This window comes from Mustela putorius, unplaced genomic scaffold (genome assembly GCF_011764305.1).
Source record: "Mustela putorius furo isolate JIRA1106 unplaced genomic scaffold, ASM1176430v1.1 tig00000127_pilon_pilon_pilon, whole genome shotgun sequence".
Taxonomy (NCBI): Eukaryota; Metazoa; Chordata; class Mammalia; order Carnivora; family Mustelidae; genus Mustela; species Mustela putorius.
Genome location: NW_025421288.1, coordinates 12,024,875 through 12,049,049, shown reverse-complemented (window position 1 = coordinate 12,049,049; position 24,175 = coordinate 12,024,875). Strand labels below are relative to the sequence as shown.

At 60.5% G+C, this 24,175-nt stretch overlaps 3 protein-coding genes across 7 annotated transcripts in view; 2 read left to right on the top strand and 1 right to left on the bottom strand.

Annotated features, from left to right (window-relative positions):
- LOC101691887 (classical arabinogalactan protein 9-like) overlaps positions 1-24,175 on the bottom strand; it is a 49,906-nt gene that overhangs the window by 9,663 nt on the left and 16,068 nt on the right. Inside the window, exon 3 of one of the 3 annotated variants that reach the window (XM_013059986.2) lies at positions 509-653. The exons of 1 other annotated variant lie outside the window; for it this stretch is intronic. In XM_013059986.2, the coding sequence (XP_012915440.1) occupies positions 509-653 (145 nt within the window). Of the gene's footprint in view, positions 1-508; positions 654-19,826; positions 22,345-24,175 lie in introns of those variants that run through there. One more of the 3 variants, XM_004759497.3, reaches the window with a different exon arrangement.
- Positions 1,683-11,548, top strand: CLCF1 (cardiotrophin like cytokine factor 1). Of its 3 annotated transcripts, none has more exons than XM_045065791.1 (3): positions 1,840-2,054; positions 8,180-8,346; positions 10,149-11,548. In XM_045065791.1, exons 1-3 carry the CDS (start codon positions 1,871-1,873, stop codon positions 10,641-10,643), a joined length of 846 nt encoding a protein of 281 aa, XP_044921726.1. In that variant the 5' UTR covers positions 1,840-1,870; the 3' UTR covers positions 10,644-11,548. The 3 variants fall into 3 exon arrangements, with proteins under 3 accessions (XP_044921718.1, XP_044921726.1, XP_044921730.1); XM_045065795.1 differs by lacking the exon at positions 1,840-2,054 and adding an exon at positions 2,607-2,734; XM_045065783.1 differs by having other exon boundaries at positions 1,683-2,054; positions 8,180-10,290.
- Positions 18,523-21,664, top strand: POLD4 (DNA polymerase delta 4, accessory subunit). Its single transcript, XM_004759501.3, has 4 exons — positions 18,523-18,835; positions 19,062-19,151; positions 19,369-19,480; positions 19,857-21,664. Exons 1-4 carry the CDS (start codon positions 18,739-18,741, stop codon positions 19,879-19,881), a joined length of 324 nt encoding a protein of 107 aa, XP_004759558.1. The 5' UTR covers positions 18,523-18,738; the 3' UTR covers positions 19,882-21,664.

Below are 24,175 nucleotides of genomic sequence, written 5' to 3'. Positions count from 1 at the left end.
GAGAAGGCTGCTCCAGGACCTTACAGGCTGGCCTCAGTGCCAGTCACCCACTGGGCATCTGCCTTCTTGACCTTGGCATGGGCATCAAAAGATCGCAGGGCTCACACGCCAAGAATGTCATTGAAACCCCAGAGTTCTGGCTGGGGTGGAGGGATGATGGGGAAGAGGCCCCCCCCCAGCACTTTTCAGAAGGAATCCCCCCCCAGCAGGTTTCCTCAGAGCTGCTACTGATGCCCCAGAAAGCCTCCTGCCCCCAACCCCAGGCCAGCTCCCCTTTCCCAGCAATTTTTCTCCTTGTTTAGAAAGAAAAAAGAAAGAAAGAAAGAAAGAAAGAAAGAAAGAAAAAAGAAAGAAACCAACAACAAAGTCTGTCCCACTCCAGTGAGGTAATTGAAAACAAACTTCTTCCCCACCCCCCCACCCCCCCACCTCAGTCCCGCACAGTGCAGAAAAGGGAAGAGCTGCCCTGGGAACCCAGCACTGGTCCTAACCACCGGCGGGCTCTGACCTGCAGCCTGTGGGGGCTGTGGCAGGGTTGGCGGGGCGCCCTCCTTTCTCTGGGGGCGCTGGGACAGGAGCATGGAGTGAAGGATCCGATGCTGTTCCAGAGAGAGGAATCACCTTCCAGGGCTGGCCCACCACGGCCTCACCCACTTTGAAAAAAAACAAGCAACAGAAGCAACTTATTACCAAATGATTTAATTGGTGGTCTGGATTAGAGCACTCAGGCCTTGGAGACCAAAGGACTGTCCCCCAAGAAGTCACCAGAGGAGATGTCTGCAAGTCGCAGACGTGAGCTGTTTCCTCTGCACTCCCCCTGGTGGCTCTCTGGAGGGGGAGAAAGAGGGCAGGAAGGAGACCCTTCAGGGAGGGTCTGGGCTTATGGGTCCCCCAGGTATCCCGCCTAGCAAGTCCCCAACCAGGCCTGAGGCAAGGAAGAAGGGGGGGCACTCTGCAGCCAAACCACCCCTACCCCGCCACTGAAAAACCCCAACAACCCCAAAGCCCAAAGGCGCGAGAAGACCAAAAGTCTTTAGGGGGAAGCATTTCACAAATGGGGACTCTTGGTCAGTCCATCGCCTTGAATGGGAGCATTCCCGCTGAGTCACCCGTGCAGCCTCTGGTGTTGAAACTGGTCTGGTGCCTCGTGCTGATTAATGAACTACAATTCCCCCACCCATGTGCTCTCTCCCGGCCACGGGGAAGAATGAAGAACCCTGTGAACCTGAGGGGAAAACCCTCAGCCAAGTGCCCTCTACTTTCCTTAGAGCTGGGCAGTGGGCCCGCGGTGCCCTCCGCCTCCCCCACCCCAGGGGACCTCGGGAGCCGGTCAGTCACCTGCCCCAGCCCCAGCGCCTCCCTCAGCCCCGGCTTTTGGAAATGGGACAGGCGGCGGGACAATAGGCAAGGGGGGCGGTCAGCCCAGACAAAGGGCAGCAGGAAAAACACCATCACTTGCTACGAAGCCAGCTCGCTGGCATTTGGGAGAATGTGTCATTCCATTTACTCAGGGGGAGGGGGAGGGGAGGGAAGGTTAGAGATGAGGAGTCGGAGGTAGCGTGAGCGCAGGGACCCCGCACCCCAGGTCGACGCCGTCGGAGAAGAAAAGGAGCGGGCGACTCACTCCCCCAGCCCGGGGAGTCTGCAGACGGACTGATGCCCTCCCCGCCCCCTCCCCCAGGAGGCCCAGGGTGGTACCGCCGCAGCCTCGCCTCACCTCACCCCTCCTCGGTGTTGTGGGAGGGAGAGGAGCCCCAGAAGCCCTCCCTTCCCTCCTCCCCCCTCCTCCCCCCACCCCGGGGAGGGCCGCTACAATTTGTGGTTACAGCTTTACACGTCAGAAAAAAAAAAAAAAAAAAAAGTTTGCAGAATGTCCCACACCGAAAAAAAAAAAAAAAATCCGAAACCGAGCGAAAAAAACCTGCGAGTGGGCCTGGCGGATGGGATTATTAAAGCTTCGCCGGAGCCGCGGCTCGCCCTCCCACTCCGCCAGCCTCCGGGAGAGGAGCCGCGCCCGGCCGGCCCGGCCCCCAGCCCCATGGACCTCCGAGCAGGTAGGAGCCCGGCGTCCGAGGCCCCGGCCCCCGCCCCCGCCCGGGAGCCGCGAGATCCGGTTCCCGTGCCTCCTCCGGGAGCCCCGAGCCGGGGCCGGGCTGGGGAGCCGGGAGCCACCCCCGCCAGCAGGGCTCGGGCCGGGGGAGGCACGGCCGGGCGCCCTCGAGAGGGGCCGGGCGGGGACGCGGCATTCCTCAAGTCCGCTCGGCGGGGCCAGGAGGTGGCCGGGAGCGCGGCGGGGAGCCCGGGCGACCCGCCGGCCAGGGGAAGCCGGCAACCTGGAGCCCCTGCGGGACGGGGTCCCGGGGATCCCGGCGGAAAGAGCCCCGCGCGAAAGTCGGGGAGAGCGAGTCCGAGGCGGGGAGCGGGCTTGCGGGAGGGGGACGCGGCGCGCGCGGAGGAGGGGGCCGGGGAGGAAGAGGGGAGAAGGGCGGGGAGCCCGAGGCCGGGCCGGCGGGAGGCGAGGGGGAGGCCGACACCTCGGGCCCGCCGCGCTCCCTCCCCGGCCCGCCGGGAGGGGAGGGCGGGAAGGAGGGCGGGCGAGAGGAGGGGAGGGCGGAGGGCAGAGCCGAGCCTGGCTGGGCCGGGCCGGGCCGGGCTGCGGGACCCGCGGCTTCCTCGCTGCGCGCCGCGCGGCCGGAGCCCACCATGCTGCCCGCGGCCGGGGAGCCGGCGGCAGGTAGGGGCCGGGCGGCGGGGCGGGCGGCAGCGGCAGCGAGTCCCCGGTCCCGCCCGCCGTGGCCTGGGAGTGATTAGTGCGGGGGACGGGCGCAGCTCGGCCGGACCCGGCGGGAGAAAGTCCGTCGCCGGCCGGGCAGCGGCGGCAGCGGCCGCTCGGCCCCGGCGGCCCGCGGCGGGGCGGGCGGGCCGAGCGGGGAGTTGACGCGCGGGAAAGGGCAGCGGCCCGCCGGAGCCCCGAGCCCCGCTTCCCCGGACCCCGCCCCCGCCCCCGCCGCCGGGAAGGGAGCGACCGGGCGGGAGCGGGCCGGGGGCGGGGCCGGGGGCGCCGAGGCCACACAGGGGGAAGGCGCCGCCGCCGCCGCGGGGAGGGGGCCGGGAGCGAGAGGTCACCGCCGAGGGGGAGGACCAGCGAGCGGCCGCCGCCGCCAAGTTCTCCGGCCGAGCCCCTGGAGGGAGACCCCAGGTCCCTCGGGCCTCGCCAGAGTCCCCTCATCTCTCCCCTCCCCACCTTCCTTCCCAGCGACTCCACACTGCGCTCCAGAAGCCCCCACCCCCCCCCCCCCCCCCCCCCCCCCCCCCCGAACTCCCACGGGACCCCGTCCCAGTTTCCCCCAGCGCCCGGCCAGGCCCTCCCGGCTGAGGTAGGAGGGAGCTGCCAGGAGGGGTGGGGAGGCTGGAGGTCCCCAGCCTTGGAGACAGACGCTGTGGGTGAGGGCGCTGGACGCACACCTCTGTCGGGCACTCTCTCTGGCCCTGACCTTGAGCCTGAGGGACTGACACCTCCGGCCTTTCACAACCCCCACAGACCCCGTTTCCGGCTCTGAGCACCCGCTACCCCTCCCTCGGGACACCGGGACACGTTCCTGCGACAGACCAGATAGCACCCCCCTCAGGCGCACACGCGGTTTTCATCTGCTGCCCTCACTGACCTGGAGCCACACTCTCAGGTGGGGGGCGGGGAGAGACCTGGCACCGGGCGCCGGCCGCAAGAGTCGCCTAGCAGCCCTCCCATCCCCAGCCTCTCGTCCAGACCCGTGTAATGGCTCCCTGTCCCCTCCACAGAGCCCCACACTCCTGCCCCGTTCACACTTGTGCACCCTGCTGGGCCACACCGGCCATGGCTAGTGACACTTCACATTCCTCTCCACAATCCAATGCCACCTGCCTATTCACACGGTGGCTCCCGCCTGCTCCCTCCCTGCCCCTCCCACCCCTCTGAGTAACAACAGCCTTTCAAACTCCCCCACACTCCTGAGACCGTTTCCTTCTCTTGGTCCCCCTGTCTGGCTCTCAGCGGACTGCCGGGCTGTACCCACCCGCTGGCCCCCACCTGGGCCCCGCCGCCCCCGCACGATTCTGCCCTCCCTGGGGACAGCCGGGGACCTCTTGCAGCACCGTCCAGAACCCTCTCACTCCGACAGCTCTACTCCCGTTATCCACACTGCCTTCCCAAGGCAGGGCGGCTGGCCCACCTGTCTGCTTCTTGCCCTGGGCCTCAGTTTCTTCTTCTGTCATTGAGGCTGGAGGAGAAGGGCAGGGAGGGTGCTGCTGAAGGGGACAGCAGACATGGGGCCCCACGTGGCTCTGTTCAGAGCAACTTAAGTGTGCACAGCGCAGCCCTCCCGAGAGCCCAGTCACCTGGTGGGTTGGTGGCAAATCTCGGGGATCCTGACTTCTGGGCCTATGTGGACTCGCCCCCTAAGCACTTCTCAGTGACCTGGGGCGGAGGGAACCAAGGAGAAGATGGAAGGGAGAAGAGCCAGGGGAAGGCAGCACCCCCCGAGGACAAGGCAAGATGGGGTGCTTCTGGGGGCCTCTCCCTGAGGAGGCTGGTCAAGAGGAGCCCCCGAGGGCCATGTCCTAGAGTTCAGTGCCCGGATCTCACACTGTACTGGACATGACACCCTTTAAACCACTCCTTCCCCCAATTCCCCTCAATAGATCCCTCCAAGGTCACTGCGGAAGCTGGTCCAGGGCTGGCCTGAGGGCAGAGCCTTTCCGGCTCCCACATTTTTCAGCACCTCTGGAGCTCTGCGATGCCTCCCCAGCTCCTACATTTTCGGCTCGTAGCTCTTAAGCAGCCATCCTAGGTGCAGAGTCTCCTGGCTGATTTGTCCTACCCACCCTGGCTGCCTGGGGCCCATCTGCCCCACTGAGCCCCCCATCATCACTGAATGAGGTCAGCCTGGAGGACACAGGCCAGGGATCAAGGGGCAGCTGGCTAGAGACCCGCGTCCCGGGCTCTGCCTGCCTGTGCAGCCGTGTCAGGGTGGCCGTGCGCTTGCGTGGGCTGAGTATGTGTGTGTGTGTTCATGAGGGGGGCCTAGGTTCCCAGGGCCCAGGGATCTGGATGGAATTAGGGGCCGCCCGGGAGGGGGCCAGGATGGGGGGTGGGGGGCTCCAGCAGGAAACGTGAGCTGCACTCATTAGCCCCTCACGTGCTCTGCCGGATTTATAAACACAAGGGAAGACGGGATGTAAACAATCAGTGGGCAGCAGCCAGAGGCAGAGCTGGGACGGGGGCTGGGCTAGGGGCCAGGACCGGGGGAGGGGGCCCAGGACCCAGCCCCCAGTGGCCGGGTCCACCTGCACAACAGGACCCTGGCGAGAAGGACGGAGGAGGGCTCCGGGATGCCCACCCACTTCTCCCTCCCGGCGATGCAGGCTAGCTGCCCCAGGTCCCGGAGATGCAGGCTAGCTGCCCCAGGTCCCGCTGCTCACAACTAAACCACAGGTGTTCTGTGCCCCAGAGGGCTCTCTGTTTGCTGCCTGAGATACAGGGACGTCTTGCCCAGAGCAGAAGCCGTTGTACTAGACAGGAGAGCCCTGTCCCCTTCACCTCTCCGAGCCTCTCCTCCCTCTAGGCACCTGAGACTCCTTCCTTCTTTCTGGCTCTCTCCATGGGTCGGTCAGTCGGATCCTGCGGCTCCTTCCCCTGCCCCCACCCCCCAGCCTGCAGTGACACAGTTACCTCAGAACTGAAATATTCCTGGAAACACCGGCCTCGTCTGGTTAATTTCATGAGCCGTTTTTCTGCCCAGATGACTTAGCTCTTGTTTATCCAAAGGCTTCTCCCCCGGCTGTCCCTGTGCAGGGAGCCAGTTCTCCCCAGGGATGTCCCACAGGGCCCAGAAGGGGAGGGGAAAACAAGGCCCAGAGTTGGGGTCCTGACCCTGTGACCCTTTCCCCACCCCAGCCCCTCATGGCATAAGAACTCTGGCCAGAAGGGCTGCCCCAAGCAGTGTGGGGGACAGAGGTGAGCCCAGCTCCCAATCCGGGTTTCAGCTGGGACCCTCAGCATCGCCGCTAACTCAAGGCTGGAAGGGCCACTGCCCACCTCGGCAGGTATCCAACTTCCGAAACGAAACCCATATTATACCCCTAGAATCTTGGAGGTCACTTGGCTAGATAATCCAGGCTGAGGGTAGCCCCAGGCTTTGTGCAGAGGAGGAAGGCCTGGAATTCTCTTGGGATGTGAGGCATGATGAATGGAGCTAAGCTTGGAAAGGCAGAATGAGGGAAGGAGCACCAGGAGGGACGCCACGGGCTGCAGATGGGGACAAGGACAGGCGGCTAGTCACGTGCCTGATCCTGCTCTCTGTCTACACACACGCACGCATGCTCTCAAACCAAGAGGCCCTCGTTCCCAGGGGCAGGGTCTCAGAGCAGTGCTCTCCCCCACCCTGCCCACTCCCATGCCAGCCAATGAAGTCGCCAGCCAAGCGCCTGGAAAAGTGAAGACTGACGGGCAGGGCCACTGCAGAAGTCCCCACCCGACCCTTACACCCTTGTCAGAGACATTCTATACAGTCTGAGTCTTAAACCCTCTCTAAAACTCTGACCCAGCATTACGGCTCACTCCAGACTCCCCCTAACTCTAAGTTCAGTCAAACTGTCAAACGCATATCCAACTCATTTCTGACTGTCACAGCAACAACATATGTCATCGTGAGATTCTGCAGAAAATAGAAAGCAGAAGAAACTACTCATGATCTCACACCTACCCAAGCTTCAAACCCTCACCGGCCCTCTCTTCGTGACAGGCCATGTGTAACCCCAGCCGACGTCTGAATGAACACATTCACAGACCTTGGCCCCAGCGAATCCTGAGCCTGTCCAAACCTAACCACATCCCCCAGCCGGACTCAAACCTCAACCACACTCAATCAGCCAAATCCCAGTAAACTAACCTGAAACTTTAAAAGTAACCCAGTCCTTAAACCTAACCCAGCCCAATGCCAATTATAGTCTAACCCTAATCGCCCTTACCCAGTCCCCTCGTTCTCTTCACCGTGGACCTCAGCTAAAAGCTGGGAAAATCGTGCCTCCTGCTGCCTATGTCTGTCCTCACAGACCCGACCCCTGGGCTCAAGGGGTATCCTCTGTCCTCACAGACCTTGACCCCCTGGGCTCAAGACCCCTGGTATCTCAAGATGTCCAGACTCTTCAGCACGGTTGGCTGACAAACCAAACCCAACAAATACAGCCTATTCCCTCTCCTCCTCCCTTTCCAAACCCCCACCCCTCCCCCTCGTCTCCGCAGGCTGATCAAAGGACCCCATCCAGGGGGCGCCTGGGTGGCTCAGCCCATTAAGCATCCAACTCTTGATTTTGGCTCAGGTCATGATGTTGGGGTCCTGGGATGGAGCCCCCAGTCAGGCTCCATGCTTAGTGGGGGTGTCTGCTTCCCCTCTCCCTCTGCCCCTACCCCGCATGCGCTCACATCTCTCTCTCTCTCTCTCTCTCTCTCTCTCTGAAATTAATAAATAAATCTTCAAAAACAAACAACAGACTCATTCAGGTCAAACTCTTCCCCCTCCCACCTCCTAGATAAGAACGGGGCAGACCTGGGCTCTGGGTCAGTCCACACCCAGGAATCCACTAGAATGTACCCCCAGCTACAGGAGGCAGCCCTGTGTCCTTCGGCCTGCCGTTGGTGATCTAACCTCACCCCTTGCCTCCTATGGCTCGGCTTGGACTTGTCTCAGCCTCTCTCGGGCCCTTCCCAGGACTGTCTGCTCCGGGCTGGCAGTGGGCACATGTGCTGTTCCCCACCCCCTCAGCTCCAGCGGGACGGGTAGGCTGGGGGAGGCGGCTGAACCCAGGAACACTGGTTCACAGACCCTAGGCCTGGCCCCGTCCCTCCGTGTACACATACACATGTGTCGGCGTAGATACGGCGACCCTTAGCTGACACGCCAGTATGCTGGGAGATACACACACCGCGGCCAAGTCCTGTTCCTCGTTCACACACATGCCCCTGTGCACACACACCCTGGCCAGGAAGGCTCCCCTACTCCATGGCCCCTGCCTCCCATCCGGCGGCCCACCCTTCCCACCCCCCTCCAAGCCCAAGGTGGGGACACACACCTGAGGGCCTGCCAGCCGTATCTTCCGCTGGGCCCGGGCCTGCGCTCACGCCTCATGCCCCTCCCATCCACAGGGGACTCGTGGGGGCTGCTAGCCTGCCTGTGCACTGTGCTCTGGCACCTCCCCGCAGTGCCAGCCCTCAACCGCACAGGGGACCCGGGGCCTGGTCCCTCCATCCAGAAAACCTATGACCTCACCCGCTACCTGGAGCACCAACTCCGCAGCTTGGCTGGGACCTACGTGAGTACCGGGGTGACGGCAGGGTGTGGGAGTCGGTGGAAGAGACACAGAGTGGTGGAGGGGTCCCAGTGAGCAGCAACGACCAGGGGGCCCTCTGGTTCCCAACGGTCCCCATGTCTGGCCCATCTCCTGCCCTTCCCTCTTAGGTGCCCCTCTCTTCCCCATCCCTGGCCCCAGGACTAGGCATGTGGGCAGGCCTCGCACCCGCCTTGGCCCATTGCCCCACTGGCTGCCCGCCCAGCCGCCCGCCTCCCCCTGGGGGCCGGGGAAGTCTCTTCTGTTTACACCGTGTTGTGGTGTCTCTTGCACGGGCGGGGCTGGGTGGGGATGGAGGGGCCCCACCTCCCATGCCTGTGTTCCAGCTCGCCTCTGCCCCAGACCTGGGGCCCTGCTGCTCTGGACCCATGGGCCTCCCTTCTGTCTGCCTCTCCCATCCTAGCTGGGCCTCCTAGGGGGGACTTGGGGGAAGGGGGCCGAGGGGAAGCCAGGCCAGTAGTGGCAGGAGGTTCGGGGTGTGGATGGAAGTTGTGCCATAAGGATTTGGGGGCCGTCCAGAGGTGTTCCGAGAGCCCAGGAGAGAAGGGAAGAGGGTCAGAGCTGCGGAGGACCGGGGGGGGGGGGGAACCAGCCCCTCTTCCCGTGTTCCTCTTCCACATCCCAGCCCCTACTCTGGAGCCAGGGAAGGAAAGGGGAGGAGGGTGGTGGGGGAGCTGGCTCCGGCCCCAGGATACACCGAGGAAATTAGTTTGTCTCTGTGCTTGTCAGCGTGTGAACCTCCCCCTGGGCCCTTGCCTCTCCCAGGCCTCGCCCCTCTCTGCTCCCTTTCTCTCTGGCTGCAGCGTCCCCCTCAGCCCTTTCCCTGGGCCCCAGGCCTCTCCCTTGAGGGTTGGCAAAGCTGTGTCCTCGTCCCCAGCCTGCCTCCTATACCCTTCCTGCGGCCGAACTCTTGAGACTGCCTCAGTTTCTTCCTTCTGCAGCCCTGCTCCTGGGAGCCCTGTCTTGGGGGACTCAGGGCTTCATGAGTACCGTCTATCCCTGGCCCTTCTGCTGGTGGGACCAGGCATGTGGGGAGGCAAATGGAGCTCTGATTCCCACCCGCTCCTCCCTCCCCCTGGCCAAAAACCTTTGCTTGACTCTGCTACCCCCTCTAGCTCCCGACCCTTTTTCTCTCCTGGCTTTCCCTGCCAAATTTCTCGAAGGAGTGGTCTACACCCTCTGCCTCCGCTTCCTCTCCACCCACTCACTCCTTAACCCCCTGCAATCTGGCCTCCAGGCCACTGAAGCGGCTCTCTCCAAGGTCGTCAGGCACCTCCTTCTGGCCGAACCCAACAGAATTTTCTAGGGCTCATTCTCCTTGATCTCTGTTTTGCAGCCACGCTGTCGAGCTCTGCTGCCTTCTGAACTCTTCTTGGCTCTACACTCTTCTGGTCCACCTTCCACCTCTGCGGCCTGGCCTCCTGTGTCCTCCTGGCTCCTCTTCCTCTCTGCCCTGCCCCGCGGGGGGCCGCTCCCAAGGCTTTGCACACACAGCCCATCAGCACACCCTCCCTGAGTAGCTCCTGCAAGGTTTTCTCTTTCTACACCTCTTCGTGGGAGAGTTCATCACCCCCACTGCCTCAGCTGTCACCTCCACGCAAATGATACCCCCGGAGAAGCTTGGGGAGGCCCTGGAGCAGAGAGGGGCCTGGTGTGCAGACGGGTGTCTGGGGACCCAGGACACAGCGGCTCTGGGGGCAGGTATCTCCTGATGGCCGCGGGCTGCTCGGCCCTCCTCCTTTCCCATCGCCCTCTCCTTTTCACAGCTGAACTACCTGGGCCCCCCTTTCAACGAGCCTGACTTCAACCCGCCTCGCCTGGGGGCAGAGACCCTGCCCAGGGCCACTGTCAACCTGGACGTGTGGCGGAGCCTCAACGACAAACTGCGGCTGACCCAGAACTATGAGGCCTACAGCCACCTGCTGTGCTACCTGCGAGGCCTCAACCGCCAGGCCGCCACGGCCGAGCTGCGTCGCAGCCTGGCCCACTTCTGCACCAGCCTCCAGGGCCTGCTGGGCAGCATCGCGGGCGTCATGGCGGCCCTGGGCTACCCGCTGCCCCAGCCTCTGCCGGGCACTGAGCCCACCTGGGCCCCTGGCCCTGCCCACAGCGACTTCCTCCAGAAGATGGACGACTTCTGGCTGCTAAAGGAGCTGCAGACCTGGCTGTGGCGTTCAGCCAAGGACTTCAACCGGCTCAAGAAGAAGATGCAGCCTCCTGCGGCGGCGGTCACCCTGCCCCTGGAGGCCCACGGCTTCTGACCTCTCACCTTGCCCACCTCCCCTCTCGCCTCCTCTTTTAAGCCCTGCTCCCGCTCGGGGAGGGAGAAACCTGTGCACCAACCCTGGCTGAGCCAGGAGACAGAAGCCAGGAGGCTCTGGCCCTCTCCGGACTTGGAAGGGGGTGCGATCCAAAGTCCTGCGGGTCCGGGGAAGAGGTCCAAGAGCTCCTGTCCCGTTGCCACAGGAAGGAGTGCTCACCGGAGCAGAGGGGTGCCAGCTGGTGCAAGGGCTCTCACAGCTTCCTGCGTCCTGCCCAGCAGGTGCCGGTGCCACACGGCCCCTCTCCAGTGGTACGTCCAGGAAGCGTGCCTGTAGGGCAGGGAGGGGGGCCACCAGGGCCCCTGTGTTTCTGGGGTGAAGCCCTCCGGCTGCCCCGCTCCCCTATCCCCAGATAACTCGCTACACCCGATTCAGGAAGCGCACACAGTGGCAAGTCCAAACAGGGAGAAACGGGATTTAAAGGTGGAAGAGGCAGGGTCTGCATTGGAGGTCAGACTGAAAGCGTAGGGCCAGGGACAGACCGGACCCAGGGGTCACCAAGACAGTCGGTGGCACAGGATGGCAGCCGAAAGGACCTTGCTTTGCATCTGGTCGTGGGCATCACGGTGCCTCCTCCCCACCCCCTCTCCGGGCTGGCTGTGGGTTGCCCAGGCTGGGGAAGGCAACCAGAGCCACCGTCGCAGGGTTCCCTGAAAGTTTACATTGCAGTAGCATTGCAGGGTGCGGGGGGCAGCTCCCCCCCCGGGCCCTGCCCCCAGCCTCACCCACTCATGACTCTAAGTTTGTTGTATTAATATTTATTTATTTGGAGATGTTATTTATTAGATGATATTTATTGCAAAATTTCTATTCTTGTATTAACGAATAAAATGCTTGCCCCAGGACCTCGTCCCTCCTGGTCCTTCTAATCCCAGGCCCCCGCGCGCCCACAGGCTCGCAGTCTGCCGGTCCAGGGCTTGGTTCGGAGAGGCGAAGAGCTTGAGGAAGAGGCTCTGCCCGGTCCATAGGGAGGGTGCGTGCACAGCACACTCTGCCCCTCTACCCACGGCGTGTCCTTCGGTCCTTCCAACATCCGGTGTCCCCCTTCCAGCCTTTGCTCAGCCCGCCTCACCTCTCAAGATTACTTTAAGGGTCTCAGAGGTCTGTCTGCCTGCAATGCTGTCCACCTGTCCCTCCGGTCAGCCTTGCGCAGTCAGCCCTCAGCTTCGCCAGTACCCCCACCTGTGACAACCCACTGGGACCCCCAGCAGTGAGCCTCACCTCAATGCCCTTCCTCTCCCGGGGAGTGTGAGCGACTGCGGCCAAGTCACAAGTCTCGGCTTACACTCTACTCCTTTCTTCCCAGTGTTTAAGACAGCAGGTTGGGGGAAAGAGGAAAACTCAGTTTGGTCTGCAAGCAAATGAGGTAGGTACTGCTCAAGGGATGACCTCAGCTCCAAGCCCAGCCTCTTAACCTCCTAGAGTGACTTTGGACAAATTACCTAAAGCTCTCTATTCTCCACTTTCCCCGTCTGTAAAATGGGGATGACGAAACAGCCTCCTAAGACTGTTTGAAGGCTGAGAGAAAGATAAAGGTGAGATGCCCGGCTGCGGCGGCAGGGATTAGTAAACCCAGGTGACTTGGGACAGTCCGGCCTGCTGGGACACTCTGCAAAGAGACTCGGGGGAGGTATAGGGGCTGACTGCTCCCAGATGACACAGAAGTATTTTAACAGGAGATGGTGTCCTAAGCAAAGGAAGTAACATGATGGTGACATCAAGCCATCAACAAATACTTTCAAGCCTGCCCATCATTATGCTAACCGGAGTAGGAACTCCAAGGGCAATCAGAGAGCTAACTTGGCTCCTGCCCTTACGCCCTTACGGAGCCTGTGATCCATCCCGGGAGGGAAGGGCAGCTTACCTGAAACCACCACCAGGGGTGTGAGTGTAGACGCGGGAGCCACTGGACTTGTCTGTGGGCGAGGTGGCTTCTGCTGACGGTCCCACGATCACCTGGCCCACATGCGAGGGGACATGCCCCACAGAAGGGTCCAGGCTCTCCGGGCGGGGCTATCTTCCCTGGCTCTCTCTAGATACCCCACAGGCCTACTTCCTGCCTAACAAGATAGGAAGGAGCGGGCATCTGGGCTGTCTCCACGCTGGGGCAAATGGAGTGGCAGCCCGTAAGGCAAGGCACCAAGCAAGTGGCTCTCCAGAAGACCGGAAGAAGGGAGGCATATCCCACAGCCATGCACTGTGAGCATCTTGGGGGACAGACTCCGCTTTCTCTATTTCTTTACCCCAATGCAGGCGCAAGTCCAAAGAAGGTGTTCAATTAAGTGTGCTGACCCAAACCACCCAGAAAAGGGGTCCTTTGCCCCAAATGCTAAAATCCAAGGCAGACTGTGCTTAGCTGCAGAAAGACCCAGACGAAATCCCAGGGGGTCCAAGGCAAGCGCCATGGCATCCCTCTGGTGGTCTGTAAGCCTCTCGGGGAAGCAAGGGTGTCTGCCGTCACCGCTGTCACTCCCGGTTCCCACACACAGCAGGTGCTGCTGCATGGCTTCTCCAGGTAGGGTTTGGACAAGGGCAGAACAAGGGTCGGTTCGGCGTGTCCGTCTCCCTTTTAAGCACATAGCATCTCGAGGGCAGGTTCCACGATTTACTCGTCTTTGCATCCCTACAGCATTTTAGCATGATGCCTGCCCCAAACTAGAGTACTTGATGATTTAACATAAGCTGACTTGAAGAGTATCAAGGCAACAGTGTATGAGAGTTGAGAGTTTTAGGGAGGCGGCCGATCGGCAGTGTCAGAGGCCCCCAAAGCACTGAGGGAAGAATTCGGGGGGAAACCCACTGAGAAATCAGGAAGTCACCAGTGATCTTTGCAAGCACAGTTGGGAGGCAGATGCCAAATTGTGAGATTAAAGGAGGTGGTGAGAAAGAAAAAGGGGTAAATATATTTTCCCTGGCGTTTTGTGGCAAAAGGAATACCTAGGCGGGTAGCGGAAGCACAGAACGTTTTCTGTAGGGTTGGCTGGTTTGCTGTTGTTTTCAAACAGATGAGATCTGAACATGAAATTGCTGCGGGAGGGGTGCAGCTGGAGAAGAACGCAGAGAGCCTTAGGGAATGGAGTCAGGGACAAGCAGAGGAAGGGAATCAAAACGTCGCTGGGCAGCCCCGTGGTGCCAGGCGGCACGAGCACCCACATCTCTGTCACGGGCTGTGACATCCCCTCGCAAGCCAGAGATGGCCAGAGGCGAGCACAGAGAGAGGGTGGGGTGCTTCCCAAGGCAGCGGGGAGGGCTGACAAAGCATGAACGGCAGAGAACTGAGGGTTGGTCTAGACCCCAGAAGGATAGGAACGGGGCTCTGGAGTGGCTGGGAGTCACCGCGCACACAGGGCTGGTAGCAGAGGGAAAGAAGGGAGGAGCATGACTGGCGGGCGAGTGCTGGAAGCGACTGGCATGGAAGGTGCAGAGGGGGCACCGCCAGCAGCGAGGGCGGGGAGCTGGGCACAGAGGAGGGCCGAGCCAGAAAGGGCATTTCAGAGTTTGGGTTCTTGAACTTTCCCCCCAAATAGCTCCCTACGGATAGTGTCGGGGTGTGAGTCCCCCTCCTTTGGGTTTTGGAGCTGTGGACCATGAGGCAGGTAGCCCTTGGTAAATGACAAGTCAGCCGGCTTTCTTTCTATTAGAAATCTCAGCGTTGCCTTGGGCATCTGGAAGCGCACTTGCGGGAGAGGGTGTGCGGGGCGGAGAGCTGTCTCTGGAAGAGGCAAAGTCCGGGGCAGGGTAGGAGCGGGAGCCTACAGAAGACGTGGATGGAGGGTGGCAGAGGGTGGTGGCGTCTTGCCAGCTTCCTGCTTTTGCACCGACTGGCCCTGCACCCGAGGACTTGGGGCCCTCTCAGCATGTGAAGGGACACATTCAGGCGCTCATCTTGCCAGGGCCACCCCACATGGGGAAGGGCCAAAGGAGGCTCTTGTTCCCCTTAACCTACAGGGCAAGGGCCAGCCAGCCAGGCCCCTGGCTGAGTGCTCTGATGCATGGCTGCCTCGAAGCTCCCCCTTCTTCTCTGGAGCCACAACTGTCCCTGCCTTTGTCCCTGTCATTCCTGAGCTCCCTGACTCAGCCTGGTTCCCCGATTCCCAGCAGTAGACAAAGCCCTTGTCAGTGAGGGGGGGGTGGGGATGACGAGGGAGTAGCTGCGAACTGTAGGACCAGAGTTCCAGCCGTTTCTTTCTCCCAACCTTCAGGGTCTTTCAGCCTCCCGAGTTCAGAGGTCACCTCTAGGCCCCTCCCCAACTTGCCCAGATCTCTAAGGCCTGGCTGATGGAGTAGAAACTGACTAGGACCTTCCTTCCAGCTAGACAAAGTCTGACACCTGGTGGCCAAGGTGAGAAATGGCCAGAAGGATCCCTTTCAAATCTCCCCAGAGTCTCTCCAGGGCCGAGAGGGCCAAGGTGAAAGGGGAGGTGATGGGAACTTTGGAAGGGGTCCTTGGGACAAAGCAGAAGAGACAGCCAGTGGTAGAAAAACCCAGATGTGGGGCAACTTTTGCCTTTGATCAGGTTCCTGCCCCTTAAGCCCACTAGGCCAGACACCCTGGCTCAGGAAGCGGTGGGCTGTCTGGGAGGGTCATGATGGACTAGGAGGAGCCGGCGGAAAGAATTTTGGCCCAGAAGGTGGGGAATGGGGCCCAGGGTGTGTGACTATGTGGGGGCTGGGGACATGAGTCTGGTTGCCCAGAATCTCCAGCTCAGGGTGGGCGGCAGGGCCTGAGGGCCTGAGGCAGGGGGAGCCGGAGAGGAAGGAGAGCAGGCTACGCCCCACAGCCTGCTGTGCCCCAGGCAACTGCTTCCTTTCCTCTACCTGCCCCCACCTTCCTAGCTCTAGCTGGCTCTCTCCACAAGCCCCAGTGTGAGCGGAGGAGGGGGAAGGGGCTCCCAGGACGCCTGCGCAGTACTGAGGCCCCCCAACCCTGCCACATTGTCTGAGCTAAGCCAGGCCTGATCCCCCTTCCCCTTGGAGCAGTAGGCAGTGGGCCTCAGCCCTCAGGAAGGTGCTGGGCTCCTGTTCCAGTTCTTTGCTCTTCTTTTTCTCTTGGCTTCTCCCAAGACTTTAGTATTGACCTAAACAAGGCCCTTGAGTGTTCCCAGGCTGAGGTGCAAAGGTCAGTCCTGCTAGTCCCATCACCAACCTCTGGGGGTCAGAGCTGACACAGAAACAGGCTCCTGGGTCTCCCTGAAGGAGGGAGAACTTAGCTCCCAACTCTGACGTCTGGTCTGGCCCTCCAGCATGAAGCCTGATTGACTTGTGACAGACCCCACCACAGCAGTTTTGGGGATAGGCCAGGAGGCTGCCTGAGTCAGGACAGGGGTTCCAGGAAGAAAGGTGATCGGGGGCAAACGGGGTTAGAGGAGTGAAAAAGGAAAAGACCCAAGGACGGGCAGGCCGAGGTTCTAGTCTGGCTGGCAAACCTGAGCGATCCAGATAACAAATTGGGGAAGGATGCCAATTAGCCAGGGATGGTTCCAGAACTCCTGAGTGCTAATGCCTTTGAGCCAGGGAGCTCAGTCCCACTACCGGCTGACTAGGACAGGAGGGCAACGCTGCCTGTTGAGAGTTCTCTCCCGAATGCCAGTCCTAGCCGCCTGCCTGTGCTTGAGCTAACTGCCCTGATTCTTTCTCAGGGCTGGGAGAAGCTGAAGGCAGGTTACGTGGGAGAGGCAGAGCTGGGGGCAGCTGGCAGGGATGGCCCAGAAAGTGCCCACAGAGCAGGTCAGGGTGCCAGAGGCGAGCAGGAAGGAGATCGGGCGGCAGTAGGAGCCACTGTGGCCGCCCAGCAGCACACCCCATTTCACGCTCCCTGGGCGGTGGCAGGGCCCCACGGCTATCAGCTTTCAGGGGTGGGAAGGACCAGGAATGAGGAGGGGTCTGCCCCACCCATGGCTTCCTACTCCCTCAGGGCTCTGTGGGCTCAGGAGTGAGGTGCCACGCACCTCTGGGACCGCCCTCCGGGGAGAGAGTGGTCAGGCCCGCGGAGCCTGGGCACCATCCCTTTGTAGAGGGCCCAGGGCCTGACAGGACCCCCGCACCTCAGCCCTTCCCAGGCCCAGGGGGACGGGGCCTCCCTGCTTTCCTCCCCAGTGCAACAGGGCCCCGTCTCCCTCAGTATGGGCCCCACTTAGTCCACGAGGCAGATAGGGGATTAGGCCAGGCCCAGCCCAGAAAATAAAGCAGGGAAGGGCCCTCCAGCGCTGTTCAGTGCAGTCACGAGCTCTGACTCCCACTCAGGCCTCCTCAGGGAAGGGGCTGGGGAGAGCCGGGCAGCAGGCCCCTGCGGACACGGCTGCTCTGGAGCCTCCCCTCCGGCGGTCTACACTCCAGAGCGTTTTCCTCTCCTGTGCCCACCTTACTCCAAACTCCGAGCACCCGGGGTGCAGAGCAGCAGAGTGGGAGGGAGGCAGAAGTGTCTGGGCAGGACCTTGTCCTCCTGGAAGAACTGGATGGGAGCTCTGAAGGGCAGTTAGAGCTGGGCTGGTCCCTGCGCTGATTCCCAGACTCCCACTGACCAGCACTTTTGCTTGCTGCCAGGAAGTTGGTGAGGGGGAGGCGGGTGAAGGGGTGACTCAGCGATGACAGGAGCCCAAGGGACAAAGGTCATGGGTGGAGAATTGAGAGACACTGTTTACAGCAGCCCGCCTCCTCCAGGAGGTCTTCCAGTGCTGAGTCTTCCAGTGCGGACACCTCCTCTCCCGCCCCCCCTTTTCTCCCCTTTCCTGTTGTTAGGAATTTTGTCCTTGCACTGACAACTTGGGTGTCCCGTGTGCCTACCCCATTAGCCTCTGAGCTCTGGGTGGGGAGGGCACAGTGGGACTGTGGTTTAACTGGGGCCCCACAACGGCTGGGACCATCAGCACTTCCTACTTTGAAAAACCATTTTATGAGGCGCCTGGCTGACTCAGTCGGTGGAGCGCGCGACTCTTGATCTTGGGGTGGTGAGCTCAAGACCCACGTTGGGGGTAGGGATTACTTAAAAAAAAAAAAAAAAAAAACCCAGAAGCATTTTACATCTATTTTAGTTGAGTGAAATGTGGGAAAGTGCTGAGAACAGTACTTGGCACACCGTAAGTGCCATAGAAGTGTTTAGTTTATCGCTGGTATTTTCTGCTCATACTGTTGCATTAGTGACACTGGGCAGATTGTACTGATCAAGACCTGGGGATACAAACACTTTGGCCCTCCGCTCATTGTGCGATCTTCCTGACGAGTAGGTTAGGCATGGGCAGGCTACAGGACCCCCAGAGAGTCGACAAGGCCAACGCTTGCCTAGACTAAGGGCAGGCAGGGTCTTTGGGCACAGACTGTGAGAAAGGAGCTTTGGAACCCATGGGCTTCTCCCTCCAGGTCTCCTGGGGCCGGCGGGGGTGGGGTGAGAGCAGGGAAGGGGCTGGATTAGCCCAAACGCTCTTCGGACCTCCAGACCTGCCCCCACAAGGCTCTGCGGGACAAGGGGTGGGAGTGGAGGCTCCAGCTGGACTCTGGGGAGTTACCAACCGGCCACGGGGATTACTGAGGCTGAAAAGAACATTTGCCTAGGAAGGGAAAACGGGAAGTGAGAGGCTGAGGATAACGCTCTAGAAGTCCCCCGGGACCCACTGCAGACCAATGGGGAGGAGGGGCGTAGGGGGAGGTGGTGCAGTCTGGGGCATCTTGACAGGTCCCCCACCCCAGCCTCACCCCTTCTCCCCAGAACACAGCTGCAGCCGCTGCCCCGCCCCCTCTGCCTTCGCCGCCTGCCATTGGCTGGAGTCGGGCCCCGCCCCACGGAGGCGGCCAACCATTGGCCTAGGTCTTTGATGTTTGTGCGCTTGTGGGGGTGGGGGACGGGCGTCATTCCCTGGAACCCGCGGACTTCCTCTCCGCTTGTCTGGGTCACCCTGTCTGCCTGCCGCTGGCCCCAGGCTCGCTCTCTGGCCCCAGCCCTCTTCTCTCTCTCTCTCAGCAGCTGTCTCTCTCGTGCCCGCTGGCCTGTCTCTCTCCTTCCCCGCAGTCGCCTCCTTCTCTGCCTGCCTGGGTGGCCGCCATGGGCCGGAAGCGGCTCATCACTGACTCCTACCAAGTAGTGAAGAGGAGGGAGGGCCCCGTTGGGCACAGCAAGGGGGAGCTGGCACCAGAGCTAGGTCTCTTATGTGTGTGGGGGGGCGGGAGCAGTGGAGGCGCCGAGGGGCATCAGAGGACGCGGGCGGACGTGGGCAATGGAAGAGGAAGTGAAGTATGTCGTCTACTTCCTACTCCAGGCCTGGCAGTGGCCGGCAGAGGCAAAGGGGTGGCGAGGGCCGGGGAGCAGTGGGGCTGCTGTGAGGCGAGGGGCAGGGGACTGGCCTGAGGAGCCGCATGTCATTGCAGGGGAAGAGCCCCAGCCCCCGAGCGTGGATGAAGCAGAGCTGGAGCTGCTGAGGCAGTTCGATCTCGCCTGGCAGTACGGGCCCTGCACAGGTGAGAACCCTCTCAGGCCCCAGGAACACATCCTGGGGACAGTCCTGTCACCCGCACGTCCCCAAGGCAACCCAAGCCCCTGCCTGACCCTCTCGGCCACTGTCTCCTGAAACTAGGGGGCGCGGAGGTTCCGACACACCCCTCCACACACACTGTCTAGCCTGAACTCTTCCCGCCGCCCTGAGGTGCCAGAGTCGTCTTCTTCCCACCCTGGCAGGGATCACACGGCTGCAGCGCTGGCATCGGGCGGAGCAGATGGGCTTGGAGCCGCCCCCAGAAGTGCGTCAGGTGCTACAGACCCACCCTGGAGATCCCCGCTTCCAGTTCAGGTCAGAGACAGACCAGGGAGGGCTCACAGGGGAGCCAAGGTTTCCATCAGGCACCACCGGCCTACTGGCCCCTGGGGTGGGGGCTGCTCTGGCTCGGGGAATAAATGGATGCAGGCTTTGGGGCCTTGCTAAACAGGCAAGAAGGTTCTCTAAGGTGCCTGGCTCAGGAAGGCCGAAGATTGCTTTAATAATCCCTACCGCTGAGCTAATTGTGGGGGAAGGGTACACCCAGGGCCCTAGGGACTATCTATTTAGGACAGAGGGGTTGGTCAATGACTACAGGCCATGGCCAAGAATTGGGGCTGGTGAAATCTGACCAAGGACTTAACTGACTCTCTGGCTCCTCCCTTCCTCCCCACCTCCTCCCCTTGTACAGCCTCTGGCATCTCTATCCCCTTTGAGGCACCACCTAAGACCTCCTGCCCGCTCTCCCAGAGCCTCAAGACACGAGTGACAGCCAGTTGGTGCCCCCTTGACTCAGTTCTGCTGTGAAGAACCTTTAGCAGGAAAGAGCCTCATAGAGAAAAGAGGCTGAATCTGGAGGTCTCGGAGGCTCAGGCCTCCCTCTAACCAGCAGGCTCCTGGAGCCCCCTCTGAGAGCCAACTCAGCTGAAGCTTGCACTTCCAACAGGGAGGGTGGTCTTGAGGACAAGGACCTGGCCATGACCTTTCAGATGCCTGCTACACTCCTCCCTGACCACAAATCCTGTGGTCCTGGGAATAGTGTGGCAAATAGGCACAGCCCTGGACACAGTCAGACAGGATCTAAGGCAAAGATGCACTCCCCACCTAAGGCTGGGAATCTTGAGGGCAGAACTGGCAAGGGGTTCACTAACGCTTATCAATAAAGAACACGGAGTCTGGAAGCCTGACCTTCAGTCCCTTAATGTGGCCCTGCGTGGGCTGCCAGCAACCAGCAAGTTGATAGGTGAGAGAGAACCAGCGCTCTGCCTTCCCTCCGCGGCCCAACCCTACACCTGGGACGGAAGAAAGACGCCTTCCTAGGCCCTGGGACGAGGCCTCATTAGAGCCGATCAGCCTCTGGCGCCTCCTGGTGGTCTACAGGGAAACTACTCTTTAGCCAACTGGAGGGACCAGCCAGAGAAAACCTACCTGACAGAGCCACCCAGCCTGCCCAGTGTGGCCCACCTCACAAAAATGGGTCCTTCGTCAGAGGAGGATCCACACAAGCCTTATAAAGTCCAGACCTACACATTCCCGGAAAGCACCTCTGCTTCCCACATCGAGGCCACCTGGATCCAAGGCAGCATTGAGGAGGTCCTGCTCCGAGATGGCCGTCATCCGATGGGCTCTGGTGGGGACTGGGTGCGGCCAAAACAATGATTAGGGGACCCTGGGATGGTCTGACATGGCGAATGGAGTCAGTGCTCCTCACCCTGTGTTTCTGTGCTAGCCCTCCATCCCGAGCAGACAGAGACAGCACCACTGTTAACTCCTTGGGGACAGGCCCACAGAGCAGCCAAGTGGCCTCTTCAGCCCCCACTGTCCTGGGCACTGCCTGTGCCTCAAGCACTGTAAATGAATCATCTTTATTGCCCTAAAGGGCACTCAAGGTAGATTTTATAGGGAGGGGGCCTGAAGCCCGGAGGAGCTGCGTGGGGTTGCTCGGTGGCACTGCAGGGACATGGGGATGAGAGGCCAGGCTCTGCCCGTCTACACCCGGGCCCCAGCTCATCGGCTGAGCACCTGCTGTATCCCGGGCTCTAGAGGGCCTCTCGGGTGGTGTTAGCGGTGAGGAGATAAAGAAGACATACAGGTAAATATCAAGTGGTAGGCAAAATGAGGGTTAGAGGTCAAAGAATGCCCGGGGTGCTTCAAGAGGTTGATCAGGGAAGCTCTCCAACAGGGTGGCATTTCAGCGGAGACCTGAACGAAGCACAGGAACGGGCCCTGCACCTACGGGGGCGCTCTGGACAGAAGAATAGCAAGCACATGTCCCAAGACAGGAGCGTGTGCGTCCTGGTCCAGGAGCAGCACGGAGGCCACGCAGCCAGGGCGCAGACGGAGGCAAGAGGAGGACGGCGGGAAATGAGGCCGGAGAGGTAGCAGGCTGTTCCCACGGGGCCTTGCAGGCAGGCTGAGAGAAGGAATCTAGATTTTAATCCGAGTGAGACAGGAAGACACTGGTGGGTTTTAAGCCAATAAATGACATAATCAAGCTTATGTGTTGAAAACATCACTCTGGCTGTCGTGGAGAACAGATTGTGGGGCTGGGGGAAGAAGAGGCAGCAACACCGCTTGGGAGGCTTTTGGGGTCGGCCCTGAGCGCGCTGTTGGTGACTGGGGCCAGGGTGGGGAGACGGGTCGGCTGTGGGTCCGAGAGAGACAAGCCAGGGAGAACTCCAACGCCTTTGGCCCGAGCAGCTGGAAAGCCAGAGTCCCCATGGGGAGTCGGGAGTTTGTGCCTGACACCCAAGCAGAGCTGGGGAGTAGGTGGTGGATATGCAAGTCTGGAGTTCTGGGGAGCTCTGCGGGCGTGTTTTAGATGGCATTTAAAGCACTGAATGTGGATGAGGTTACCTGAGTGGGTACAGATGGAGATGAGAAGTGTCCAAGGACAGGCCTGCACCTTCTGTGCTTAGAGGCGGGGGAGGAGGAGACTGGGGGCGGCAGGCTGGAGGAAAGTCCAGAGGGGCGGGCCTGGGAGGCCGGCACGGAAAGCATTTCGGGGTCTCCGATGCTCTGGAGAGGCTCGTAAAATGAAGCCCGAGGGCAGCGTGCTGGACTTGGCAATGCGGAGGTCACTGGGGACAAGGGGTTTCCATGAGTGCCTGGAGTGGGCGCAGAGGGAGTGGCAGTGGGAGTGGAGAGCGGGAGCATGCCAGCTCTTTCGGGGACTTGCACTGTAAAGGGAGCAGAGCAATAAAATGATCAGAGGGATGTGGAATTAAAGGAGGGTTTTGGGGGTTTTTTAGGATTTGTTTATTAGAGAGAAAGCACGCTTGCGCATGCATGAGCGCAAGTGGGGGAGGAGACAGGGCGAGAATCTTCAAGCAGACTCCCTGCTGAGCACAGACCCCCCCCCCAATGCGGGGCTTGATCTCAAGACTCATGAGACCACGACCTTAGCTGAAAACATGATTTGGTCCCCTTTGGTTTTTTAAAAAAGATTTTATTTATTCAACACAGAGAGAGATCACAAGTAGGCAGAAAGGCAGGCAGAGAGAAAGGAGGAAGCAGGCTCCTGGCACCCCAAGAGTTGGTCCCTTAATTGGCTGAGCCACCAAGGTGCCCTTCAAGGGACAGATTCTTCTGTGTCGTTTTCTCTTTTGTTTTAAATGTATTTTTTTTTCAAGATTTTATTTATTTACTTAGGAGAGAGAGAAAACAGGGGCGCCTGGGTGGCTCAGTGGGTTTTAAAGCCTCTGCCTTCGGCGAGGGTCATGGTCCCGGGGTCCTGGGATGGAGCCCCGCGTCGGGCTCTCTGCTCAGCAGCAAACCTGCTTCCTCCTTTCTCTCTGCCTGCCTCTCTGCCTACTTGTGATTTCTGTCTGTCAAATAAATAAATAAAACCTTAAAAAGAGAGAGAGAGAGAGAAAGAGAACACAAGCGGGGTGAGTAGCAGAACAGAAGCAGACTCCCTGCTGAGCAGAGAGCTGGACAGCTGGGGGGCTGGGGCTCGAACCTGGGACTTCAGGATCAAGACCTGAGCCAAAGAAAACACTTAGCCGATGCAACCACCCAGGCGCCCCTTGTCTTTTGTTTTAGACAGAGTGACGCTACAGCATGATCACACAGTGAGTGAGCCAAGAGAGGGGGTGCTGGTGCCACAGGAGACAGAGGTGGAGGTCATGAGTGAGGCCTTTGTGAGAAAGTGACAAGGGCCAGGACCAGGACCCAGGGAGAGGGTGGCCTCAGGCAGGAGCATCCAGCGTGAAAGGGAGGGAGGGCAAGGATGTGGAAATCGGTGCAGGTGGGAAGGTATGGTATCGGTGGGAACATTCGAGAATCTGATGTTTGCTGAGAGCCTCGTACAGCTGGGTGGGGTCTGATGTTTCCTAAATGCCCTCCATGCCACCTGCTGGGCCGAATGCCGCACCTTCCTTCCGTGACTGACTAGATGACTCAGAACACCGTCATTAGGTGAGTATTACCGTGGCTCACAGATACAGGCAACTGAGGCTGAGACTTGCTCAATCAGGAAGCACAGGGCCGGACTCACACCGAGGGCTACCTGTCGCACGGCATCGCCCCCACACCTGCTCCCCACCTGTACCTGTGCCCCAGCTGAACGGACACGATCCACCCGTGTGGAAAGTTAAAAAAAAAAAACAAAAAAACAGATACAGAGGCTACGTCGTCGGGGCCACAAGGAGTGGTATCAACACTGAGTCTTCAGGAGGGAGAGAGCACGCGTGTTAGAGACCCTCACTGCGGGGACCCTGAGCCCAGGACAGTTACCTCCCACTGCAGTAGTTCCCTCCACCTGCCTTCAGAGCCTCACCCCTTCTGCTCACCCCTGCTTCTCAGACCCTTCCACTGCAGAAGGAATGCAGACCCCCCAGGGCAGCGGGAGCCGGGCCCAAGATACCTCCTCTCTGAATATTCTTCCTACTTGGATGTTTTATCTTCAAAATCCCTGGCCAGGTTTGTTTTCTTCTCCATGATAGGTCTGAGTAGTGGCCGTACCATTAAGAATGGACGAACTTACGAGGTATAATGAACCCTTTGGGA

Bases quoted from the DNA above. Each gene is read 5' to 3' on its own strand.
- CLCF1 (XM_045065783.1), top strand. From the start codon at position 8,674: ATGGAGGGGCCCCACCTCCCATGCCTGTGTTCCAGCTCGCCTCTGCCC.
- POLD4 (XM_004759501.3), top strand. From the start codon at position 18,739: ATGGGCCGGAAGCGGCTCATCACTGACTCCTACCAAGTAGTGAAGAGG. The intron at 18,836-19,061 runs GTCTCTTATGTG...ATGTCATTGCAG, and splicing joins GGAGCTGGCACCAGAGCTAG to GGGAAGAGCCCCAGCCCCCG. The intron at 19,152-19,368 runs GTGAGAACCCTC...CCACCCTGGCAG, and splicing joins GCAGTACGGGCCCTGCACAG to GGATCACACGGCTGCAGCGC.